Source organism: Eretmochelys imbricata, chromosome 4 (genome assembly GCF_965152235.1).
Source record: "Eretmochelys imbricata isolate rEreImb1 chromosome 4, rEreImb1.hap1, whole genome shotgun sequence".
NCBI lineage: Eukaryota > Metazoa > Chordata > Testudines > Cheloniidae > Eretmochelys > Eretmochelys imbricata.
Genome location: NC_135575.1, coordinates 127555531 through 127567861, shown reverse-complemented (window position 1 = coordinate 127567861; position 12331 = coordinate 127555531). Strand labels below are relative to the sequence as shown.

The 12331-nt window shown below is 39.5% G+C and overlaps 1 protein-coding gene across 2 annotated transcripts in view; it reads right to left on the bottom strand.

Annotated features, from left to right (window-relative positions):
- The window catches only part of LETM1 (leucine zipper and EF-hand containing transmembrane protein 1), a 68882-nt gene that overhangs the window by 41597 nt on the left and 14954 nt on the right, over window positions 1–12331 (bottom strand). For both annotated transcript variants that reach the window (XM_077815937.1, XM_077815938.1), the window contains exon 4: window positions 217–360. In XM_077815937.1, coding sequence (XP_077672063.1) covers window positions 217–360 — 144 coding nt within the window. The remainder of the gene's footprint in view (window positions 1–216; window positions 361–12331) is intronic.

Here is a 12331-nt window from a genome sequence, read left to right as displayed (position 1 = left end):
TCAAATAAATTGGTTAGTCTCTAAGGTGCCACAAGTACTCCTTTTTTTGGTTAAACAGTTAGCAATTTGTAACCCAGGAAAATGTTAGCACCCTGCTATCAAGAAACAAATCAAGGCTTTCGCTTATGAAATTTCAACAAGGAGCAAGTTAAAATTTCAAGTATAGTTTAGTTCTTGTTAAATATTTGACTGATTCCAAGTCTATGCTGTGGTTACCTTCTTAGATTTTGTCTCAAACGTTGAAGGAAGCATACTAGGGAACAGCTTAAGGGCTACTGGAAGCAGAAACTCCATGAACGGGACGACGACGAAGACTAGGAAAGGAACCAGGCGAAAGAGATCAGCACATATCCTAAGGAACTGGGAGAAAAATGAGAGGCATTAATAGACAAGAACAAAATTTTACACGGCAACATTAAAAACAAAAGAATGCTTAATACAGACATATTACAATTTAAACCAGCAAACGTGTGTGTTCTATGAAGATATTTCAAATTCTCAGGAACTACAAAATATGATGAGATGAGTTGAGTTGCTCTAAAGTACGGCCCATGCAGGGCTCTAATGATCTCCCCATAGAAATCAGGGTGACACTGTAACAGACAGAATGGGGGCAAGGCAAATGCTCTGGCTCCAACAGCAGATATGAGGGTCCCAGGAGGTGAAAAGATGTGAGAGGGAGGAGGCGGGGATGGAGCTCTGATCGCAGTACACACTCACTCAAACAGAGCGGTTGTCACCCAGCCAACAAGCTCCAGCTCGGCTCTCCGAACCATGCAGCAGTGGGCTGCAATATATGGCAACAGGCCGCCTGGCATTCTGGGAATTGTAGACCCCAGACTGCTCAGACGGAGGAGGTAAACTACAACTCCCATAAAGGAGCACGACAGTTTGCTCCTGCATAGTGAACAATGTGCCTTTTTGAAAGAGGTGGTGGTGTACTTTAAACTAGTGGGCAGCAACGGCAGGCACTGAGAGGAGTGTAGTTGTCACCACTGTCTGTCCTTGTTGTGTCTGTGTGTGTTAGAGCTGCGGCGGCTGTGCAGGTGTGTTTGAGTTCCCCACTTGGAGGGCAGCGCTGCACACGAGGGCCCAGGATTGTAGCCTCCTTGCCCGGAGCGAGGACGGAGATATGCCGGGGCAGGAGGTCTCTGGAGAGCTGGGGGTGGAAGGGAGCACTTCGTACAACCCTGCAGGACTGATGCACGGAGCTGGTCATAGAGCCCTGCAAATCTGCCGATATCCACTTTATATCTACGGATATAAATATTTGTAGACCATTTTTGCAGATCGGATACAGATACAAATTTTGTACCTGCGCAGCGATCTAACAATGTGAAATAACTGGTACCATGAGACCAACTTGACCTAGCTGCCAGTCCTGTCCAACACTGCCCTTTCTGACACCAGGCAACAAGCCTTAAGGTGCAAGATACGCTGCAACTACTCCAGTTAAAAGATATGTCTATTTCACCAGTCTACTGTCTTAGTTCAAGGCACCCTGTTTGGACAATTCCTTTAAAACAACCTCAGTGTCACCTCTCGATAGTATACTAGGTCACGAGCAAGCTTCAAACATAGCGAATGTATATCTTGTGAAAGATCCAACAGTACAGCACCTGTGGGCAAAGCTCAAATGCTTCAGACACAGTATCAAATGTGTTGCAAATAAGTGGGGCCTTCATGACTCTCCTTGCTCAATGGACATGCTCAATGCCCTTCTGCCAACTGCTGAATGGTTAAGACATTTAGACTAACGTGCTTGACTTAAATATCTATATAAATGCAATCACAATAAAATAATAATAGGTTTCTTTTTTCTGTAAGCTACCACACACTTCAGTTCAGTGCCAGTATTTCTACAATACCGAAAACTGGTGAAAGTATTTCCAAAGCACATAATGAGCCTCACTGTGTCTCAATAGGATTGTTAAATATCTCACTTAAACCCTAGAAAGCACCTGAACACAGGAGATGGTGATTGCTGGTCCTCAAAGCAGCTTTAAATTTCCCTTTTTATTCATTTCTATTTCTGCTTCCGCTCCTCTGCTTACATGCATGATGTACTGGAGACTGAGTAACCAAGAACAAATGAAGTCATTTTTCCTCACCTCATTATAATTGTGATATATATTTAATTTCATTGTAATGCGCACAACTGTTGTAAACGAACCATAGCTCTTCTGGAGTGGAAGGAAATGAAGTGTAATTCTCCAAATCAGGCCGATGCCTTCATGCCAGAATCTTGAACTACCTGAAAAGAATATGTCCCCCCCAACTTTTAACTAACAGAGCATTACGTAGTATACATACACACAAGTCCTTTGTGCACTAGCTGCATGCGTGTTAATTTAAATTACATTAGGGAGTGAAAGCTTTTGCTTTGGCCCTAATGTTGATAGGCTTGTACCAGTTTTATCATGTAAGCCAGGGGTAGTCGGACCGTGGGCCAAATCCAGACCACCAGGATCCGCAAAATCTTTGTATTTACTTATTGTTACCGCAATGTGAAAAATATTTCTCTGGAGTCTGGAACTATACCTTGAACAGGAAGTATATACCTCGATGAAAAACAACTGACTAAGCAATCCAGGTACTTGGCAATGTAGGTCAGTTTCTAAATCTACAATTAAAAGTTGAAGGCCAGGTCTACACTACTGACTTCATAGATAACTACAGCTATGCTTGTCAGCAGCGTGACAAGGTATGATCTCTGACCAAAACAGCTGTGCCAGCAAAAGTCCCCAGAGCAGACACTGGGAAAACCGTGCTATTGCCTATACCAGTTGTTTCGTTGTGGATGGAGGAGCAAGGTGTCTTGGAACAAGTTATAGAGCTAAAGTGCAGTTTGGCTGGTTGTCAGGGTTCCTTCCCCATTCTGAACTCTAGGGTACAGATGTGGGGACCTGCATGAAAGACCCCCTAACTTTATTCTTACCAGCTTAGGTTAAAAACTTCCCCAAGGTACAAACTTTGCCTTGTCCTTGAACAGTATGCTGCCACCACCAAGCGTTTGAAACAAAGAACAGGGAAAGAGACCACTTGGAGACGTCTTCCCCTCAAAATATCCCCCCAGGCCCTACAAACCCCCTTTCCTGGGGAGGCTTGAGAATAATATCCTAACCAATTGGTTACAAAAATCAAAAATCCAAACCACTGGATCTTGGAACAATGGAAAAATCAGTCAGGTTCTTAAAAGAAGGAAGGATTTTATTTAAAAAAAAAGAAAGGTAAAAATCATCTCTGTAAAATCAGGATGGAAAATACTTTACAGGGTATTCAGATTCAAAACACAGAGGATCCCCCTCTGGGCAAAACCTTAAAGTTACAGAAAACAGGAATAAACCTCCCTCTTAACACAGGGAAAATTCACATAAAACAAAAGATAAACTAATCCGCCTTGCCTGTCTTACCTATACTGGTTGCAAAATTGGAGACTTGGATTAGGATGGGTTGGAGAAGATGGATTTCTGTCTGGCCTCTCTCAGTCCCAAGAGAGAACAACCACGTAAACAAAGAGCACAAACAAAGCCACCCCCGCCCAGATTTGAAAGTATCTTGTCCCCTTATTGGTCTTTTGGGTCAGGTGCCAGCCAGGTTAGCTGAGCTTCTTAACCCCTTTACAGGTAACAGGATGTTGCCTCTGGCCAGAAAGCATTTTATAGCACTGTATACAGAAAGGTGGTTACCCTTCCCTTTATATTTATGACACTGGTATAATCTGCGTCCACACTAGGAGCGCTTTGCTGGTATAGTATACCATTATAGCTATACTTGCAAAAGTTCTCCTAGATCTGACTGAAATTTCAACTGTGAGATCCTTTTGGAAGCAGCACGTGCTCAGCAACACGTAAAAGTTAGACCATTTTTATTCAGGAGCCAGAAAATTTTAAACATCCAAATTTGAAAGTTTTGATCTACTGTTTGCAGGATCAAAAGTGACTTATTAATTCCCAAAATGGAAGGTTAATGAACACTGCAAAGCTTTAGAAGTTCTAAGTAAGTACAGGAAAATACTTGAGAGAGAGAATTGAAAATGCAGAGACAGTACATATGGAATTATTTCCTTTATTCTCTTTAAAAGAATGCAAAACTCAAAATTTATGCTTATAACTCATTAAAATCTCTTTGTACGTATACATCTACGTTTGTTTAAGGTGAAATCCAAATCTCCTATCCTAAGTCCAAGTATAACAATGGAGAATTTGTGCTAATTATACTGTGGTTTGGCCCAACTGATCTCCACACATGATTAAGTTCACTAGCTTCTACAAAAGCAGGATTTTGACAGTTTTACACGAGCAATAGTTTGATTGCCCTAGCCATGTTACTATTGCTCTTAATGTGGTCAGGTTACTTGGATATCTGTTCATAATTGCTTCCAGAAAGGAAGGAAAGGGGAGGCAGAAATATAACTAATTTGTCAGTTGGTGTGAAGATAAGATTTCACCAGAGACTGTCAAGAGATTTAAGGTTTAAGGTTACATAAAATGTTTACTTTAAAAAAAAAAAAAAAATCCAACAGTGAGTTTTGTATAATCTGGCAGCGAGATTTTGAAACCTGTTTGACCAACCTGAAATTTTATATTAATCAGAATCACACTAGATTTTAAGATAAATGTTTTAAAGAAATAAGAAAAGCTGCATTAAAAGGGTTGAATAAGTTTTAAAGAAAGTATGTGAAAAGAGTTGATTGTCCCTTGGTTCTAATCTTATGATAATTGGTCATCCAGAAGTTAAGTATTTTGCTGAAATGCAGTAATCTAACCATCTAATGTACCACAAAGCATATTTCTAGTTGACATTTCTTCACTGTCTCTAGCTCCATATACTGAAAAGACAAAGCTGTATTTTAAAACTGCAAAAGTGCCTTTTTGTAAATCAGGCCTTTTCTACACTGAAGTTTTTTACACCAGTGTAGCAATCCAACTACTATTCCTGGGGGAATTCTGTGTCATTGTGCATGTGCAGAATTCACAGCCCCTGCAGATTTATTTGCTTCCCCGCAGAAAAATGTCTTCTGACCGGGAAGAAAAGGGAAGCCACAAGAGCGGTCATGCCCCCGCCCCGGCAGTTCAGGCAGGTCAGTTTGCATACCCAGAGCAGCTGGTAGATATGTAAATCACCACTGGCAGGGGAAGAGAGGGGGACTGGGCAGTCTATTGTGGCACGCTCGGTGTGGAGGGGAAGGGCTTTGGGGTGTTTCTGAAGAGGTAGGTGTAGGACAGGCTCTGTTCCCTCAGGCAGAGCCAAATGTAGCAGCCTGCCTGCCTGGTGAATTGTTCCCATTGTTCTTCATGAATTCCCCAAGGAGTACAAAACAGATATAAAAATTTTAAGGCTCCTTTACATTGCCAGAGTGGTGTAAAGGAGTCTTACTGTAAAGGACAATATAACCTTAGAAATGCTTATGGTGCTTTAGGGGTTAGAACTGGTTTAAATTTTTGGAATGAAAAGATTTCCTATCAAAATGTGCTCCATGAGCTGTTTGCTACTGACCTTTATGGAGATGGCCAGTAGCCAGTAGAAATTATGAGTTTGAGTCCCCAGCCCTCTCTTGCTCTTCAATTGCCTATGATGTAACACTGAGCATATCCCTGCATATATTTGTTGACTAATAACTAGAAGTAAAGGATCAATACTAGCTACATTACTATTAGAGGGGGTTTGGTGATTTTCTCCAATGCTCCCCACTCCCATTCTCCATCCACTGTATGGAGTTTCAGTTATTTTGGTAATTTATTTAAACCAACTTGATTATATTGCATTATTTTGACAAAAAATATGCAGAATTTTAAAATATTGTGAGCAGAATTTTTTATTTTTTTGGTGCAGAATTCCCCCTGGAGTAAACTACAAACACACTGTGTCGGTGTGAAAACGTAACTTACAGCAGTACAAAAACCTGTGTGAAACAAGGCCTTTCATGTGAGAGAAGTACACTTTAGATAAAAGCTTAGACAAGGAAAAAACATGGCAATGCACCAGATCACCAATCCACTGCAAGCAGCACAGTTCAATCACGGCTAGACAACAGCACTTAGGAACAACATATTCTCAGTCAGATCCTGTACAAGCTACCTAAAGACAAGACTAGTCTTTCAACAGCAGTGCTTCTAACTTTCTGTCCTGATTTGCACATTTTAACATGTCAGAAGCAGTGTGGTCCTATGAATAGGATACAGGATTTAAGACAGCTGGGTTCTAGTTCTACCACGTTAACTGAAGTTACAACTTTTGTCACTCAGTTTCCCTCTATCTGTTGAACAGAGGTAATGACAATACCCAACTTTGTGAATAGTTTTAGATGTACAGATAAAAACAATGAGTACGCACTAATATTATGCATATATGCAAACTATCACAATATAGAATTTATTTTTGTTAATCTAGCAAAGATGGATTATACCATGGATTTAAAACATTTTAGTATCCTCATCAAGAGCCTGATTTTTAGAGCTCTGCACGGATACAAAATTTGTATCTGCATCCAATCCATGATCCACAAACATGGTCGGCAGATATTAAGTGGATAGCTGCAGATTTGCAGGGCTCTACTGATTTTTTTAAAACTAGCTACAAAAAAAAAGCATGCAATTACGGCAACTACATGTGAAAATGAGGTTATTTTCATATTTTGCACAAGATTACCAAACATGCATGTAATCATGGTAGTGTATGCAGTTTAGACAATGAAGACTCTGAATATAGCCAGCTGTGTTTTATTCTTGCTTTAAGAATAAACTCATTTTTTCCCCAAGATTCCTTATTACTATTTTTCAAGGCCCCCACATCGCCCCAAAACCCCTCAACTACTTGCTGTCAACTGAACTGCTACAAGAAGTGTTCCACTCACTGATTCTGTCATGCAGGCTGATAAAGGGAAAATTAATACAAGTTAATCAGTACCTTTAGGCAGATTACTCTTGGGGTGCTAAAGAATGTGTCTGCATTACTCAACTGGGGTCTTTTAATTATGCCAGTTCTCAAAGAGTTAATTTTGTTTTTACAGCTTCTCAACCATTGCATGTGAAAGTAATTAAAGCCCTACTTTCTTCCCCAACAATCTTAATGCACTGAATTTTTAAAAAGGTTTTTAATTTTCTCACTGAATAAACAGGTTTCCTTTTTCCAGGAATTGAAAGCTGCTATCAAGACAGTTTTATTTCATTTGATCTATCTTTTTTAAATAAAAGACTAAAATATACTGCTATCCTGATTGCAGAGCATTCCAAGTTCATCTTCAGGAGTACAACACTCCTCCTCTGTTCATTATTTTTATACGTTAGCCACATGCCACCAATGTGAGAACCAGTAAAAAGTTAAGAAGACCTATTCCTAGACTTGTTTTACTTTTTGGATTAAGTGCTAGAGAGTCATGGTTTTTAATAATTTAATACCTCTATTTTGCAATCTTAGTTAAAACATCAATGTATCACATAAATCAAAATCACTACCAAAATTTTAATCTGCTTTTTCTTTGTATAGCAATAAATACAAAACTCGTGTGAAACAACTTTTCTAGAGGTGCTTTAACTCTGCTACTCTTGGTGAGATAAGAAAATGAGAGCCTGTAGGAAGTAATGGCATGTACACACTTGCAAGGGGAAAGGGAAAGAGGAAAGACAACCAGAGAAAGAGCAGATTGCAATTATTTGCCACCTGCTAAAAAGAAGAAAGGACACCGCAGCCTACCTCTGTGGCAGCCAAGTGATATAAAATAAATTTCTCTTTAAAAAAAATTTAGTTCCACAGGAAAAAATCGCAAGGAAGATGGTACATGACTAATTACAAGCTATCTACGAATAAAACGTTATAACCCACCAACCAGAACGTGCCATTATTTTTGCTTGACACCTGCCTGGACCATTACTGGGCGACAAAGTGTTATAATAAAATGTCTTGGGGTCAGCCCTGAAGTCAGAAAAGGCCAGAATTCTATCTACGATTCTAGTATTTCCTTCAATATAATGTGAAATTAAAAATAATAATAAAAATAATAATCATTTGTGCTGGAATAAGACAGATTCTATAACCTAGACGGTCAATGTAGAATGTGTATATCAATTTGTGTATTTTTAATACTTTTGTTCTCCATTGTTGTTCTTTGTGGTTTCTCCTCCTCACACCTAACTCCAGCTACCAAGACAATTCTCTATTTTTACCTCCATGCAAGCCCTCCTTCTATATTCTCCTATTTGTTTTTGGGGAAAACGTCTCTCTAAAGACTCAGAAGCACCAACATAAATTGAAATCCAACTTATTGATTGAAAAGTAAAAGCAGTGTTCAAATTAAAATGATAGCTTGGAAGTTTTCAAAGTGCTCTTTCAATTAAAATGTATGATTTATTTTCTTTGAAGATTTAGCATCACAAGTGATTAATTCTTGCCTCTGTAGACCATCCATCCCATCATTTAAACATTTTCTTAAATACTAATAGAAAATTACAGTTAAAGTTTAAAATAAAGTTCTACTTCAAAGCAAGTAAATTCATTACTGGATGAAACTTACAACCTTGCAGAAAGCTCCTTAAAGGTGCTGCATAATTGGAGCATGGATCCACCCCATTTGTGCGGGCACTCTGCACTAAAGTGAACTTCATTCTATCAGGCATTTAAGGGCCTAACCTTGAGAAGCACTGAGCACCTTCAGAGTTGTGCCCTTAACTCTCTAAGAAAAAATGTATGCAATTCACCAGTGTGGTAAAACATGCAAACTAGAGAACAGTTTAAATTACAAAACTTCAGAGGCATCATCTCCACATCCTAGTTGATTTCAAAAAATGAGTTGAAGTAGTAGATACTAGAGGTACCCGGAGCTGCAGCCCCCTTCTGCCTACCAATTTTTGTGATTTACACTTCCCTATTTAAAAAAAATGCCTTTCACTCTTTTTGTTGTAGGAAAGACTCACATACAAATAGAGAAAACTAACTAACTAACTAGACTACACAATGGAAATAATGACAGAACATTATCAATGTGTCCTAGTGGACAGAGCAGTAGAATAGGACTCAAGAGACTTGGGTTCCATCTCTGGTTCTGACCCAGCTTTCTGGATGACCTTGGGCAAATCACCTCCCTTTCTGAGTTCCCCCTTCTGTAAAGTGGGGATAATTATACTGAATTCCTTTGTAAAGTGCTTTCAGTTCTATGGATGAAAAGCACTGTATAAGAGCTAGGTACTATTACACCAGACCCTCGCTAGAATGAGGGATTTGGGATCCATGCCAAGTACCACGTTATAGCGGGGACCGCATTAAAATGAAATTACTGTATACAGTAAATGTCACATCCATAAAGTATAGAAAACCTTAGAAAATAAACTCCTACTTGAAGGAAACAAACGAGAAAAAAAAAAAGTGTTGCTTTATTTGAGGTTTAAAGTAGACATTACAATAAACTAGTCTAGTTTTCTTAAAAAAGTCGGTGAGTTGCTTTTGCTTCTTGCTGCTGTGCCACTTCCACTTAGCAAACTGCAAAAGACTACTTAGCTGCATAATTTTTATAGGCTCAACATCTTGCATCTCAAACCATCTCAAAGCAGTCTCTAAGCTGGCTATGGTCGCGGTGGACGTTGGAACGATGTCCTCTTCCTCTTCTTCTTCCACGGCGAAGGCCAATTCTTCAACTTCTGGAATGTTGTTTGATCGTACTGCCTGAAGGATTTGGTCATCCGTTAGACTTTCAGCAACGGGACAAAATTCTTCTGCTTCATTGTCGCCTCTTATCCAGGACTCGATATTTTGTGGCAGAACAGTCACTCTGAGCCCAAACAGTTGCTGGCACAGCTTCTGCATCCACTCCATGTCTGTTCTTCCAACTTCCTCCTCTGTAAATCCCTCGAAGTTGTATTCCTCATCAGACTGTGATCTGCTTTCTTCATTTTCTTCCAGGAGCGGGTGGCCAAACGACTCTCAGTCCCACCATCCAACAGCGGTTTATCGTTTCAGCGTGTAATAAATTGCAGGAATTGCGACCAATGTAGACAAAGTCTTTTATAGTCAACTTCTTCAGAAAATCGGTGACAGACAACTCGTTTTCTATCATTTGTTGTACCAAGTTCAGTCGATAGTGCTGCTTAAAAATGGTGATAACACCTTAATCAAGCGGCTGGATTTTGAAAGTCGTGTTTTTATGTAAGTATTCAACCCATATTTTACCATCACGGGTTCCGAGTCTTTCGGCCGGAGGATGCGCTGGACAGTTGTCTAGCAAAAGAATGGCCTTTTCTTCTACGTGTTTTGCCCAGAAATGCTTTCGCACAGAAGGGATAAATTCGGTGAAGAACGATTGTTCAAAATTCTCTCTGGTCATCCAGGAATATTTGGAGTTCTTGTATGAAAACGGTAAGCAATTCACATTTATGTGATGAAAGCACTGAGACTTGCGAGACTTTCCAATGCACAATGGTTTTAATTTATGCTTGCCAGTTGCATTCACACAAAACAGTAAAGTAAGGCGATCTTTTGCCTGTTTGTATCCTTCTTTTTTACATTCATCTGTTCTGACAGCCAGGGTTTTATCAGGCAACATTTTATAATAAATTCCTGTTTCGTCCACATTGTAAACCTGTTCCTCTGAGTAATCCTCTGCCTATAAAATTTCCCTCAGCTTCGCAGGGTACGATTGCGCAGCGTCGGCATCAGCAGAGCATTTTTCTCCCAAAACTGCAATCTGAGAGATTTCGTGTCTTTTCTGAAATAGCCATAGCCAACCTGAACTCGCCTTAAAAATTGCTGAATTCGCCATTAAGTTCCCGGTCAAATTTTTCCACTTGCATGGCTATAAGCGGACCAGAGATTGGAATGCCTTTCTGCTGTTCTTGCACAAACCACGTGTACAACGCAGAATCAAGATCGACATCATTCGCTAAACGGGCTCATTTTCTTTGAAGGCCATGATCTTCATTCAGGTTCTGAATGTAAGTTCCAAGCTTGTCAGCATTCTTTAGCCATCCACGAAAGGTGAACTCGTTAATGCCAATATCGCAGCTAATCTTTGCCTGGGTTTCGCCATTCTTAAGTCATTCAACAGCATCCAATTTCTCCTGCACCGAGTAAGCCTTCCTTTTCCCAGACATTTTGACATCTTTCTAAAGATAAATACTGTACCTGTAAATTTTTATTACATTACATTTGTATGGCATTCTAGGCCTACAGCAATCGTCTTAGGGCTTGTCTACTCTACCGCTTGGGGTCCATCTAAGATACGCAACTTCAGCTATGTGAATAGCTGACGCTCTCCTGTCGACCGTGCTTGTGCTCCTTGTTCTGGTGGATACTAGAGTCGACAGGAGAGCACTCAGCGGTCGATTTATTGCAGCTTTACTCAAAAAAATTGTACTGTACAGTACTTAAATTTGGGATCCATGGCCGTGACTGCATTATATCTGAATTCGCGCTATATAGATGTGCGTTCTAGCGAGGGTCCGGTATTGTAACTAAATGAACTAAAAGATTTTTCTTCTCTAATCTCTTCCAGTTGTAGTAATCTTACCTGTTTTTTGTGCCAACAGCAGGCAAGACTTTAAGCTGAATTCACCCCTTTAAGACTTTTTAAGTATTCTTTTAGTACAAGTTGAAGACCCTTGGTCAATTTAATATATAAATCTTTGGTTCAGGGTTTTATGGGAAACTTTTTAAAACTAAAGAAACAACTCATTGTCAACCAGTAATTCACAAAACCACTAGTGCCCCTCACTGAACACATGATCTTTACAAATAGGATTAGTTTTTCTTTGATCAACTTTCACAAGTTCTTGAAAACACCTATAAACCTTCATAGATTTGTACATGGGAAGCCAAAAACTGAAAAGAAAGAATTCCTCTTGGATTTCTAACACATATCCAGTACTGTAATACGTGACTTACCTACACATGTGCCTATAGCCTAAAAAATTATTTCAGATATTTCTTAAGTGAGCTGAAGCACACGATGTCAAGACTATTTAGCTACTTCACTGATCTGACAAAATATTTAAAAGGACATTATACCAAATACACTCTCAGTCTACCTGCCTCCCCTGTTCAGGTATAGTATAACACTGCCCTCCTGTAGGCTCTGTATTGTCATAAAGAGACAGCTTTGATTTAAAAACAAAAACAAACTTAATGCACTTTTTTACTTTGAAGAAAATCAAAACAAGATCATTTAAGGACATTCAATGTATTATTTGACACAAAAGTTTTCTACGTTCTGTATGTCTGAGAATGTACTACTATATGTTCTGAGTCACACAATGTAACAACTGGGCAGCAGGGACCCGATGGATAAGGCAATGGCTTTCTAAGTCAGAGATTGCGGGTTCAGGTCCCATCTGGGGTGAAAAAC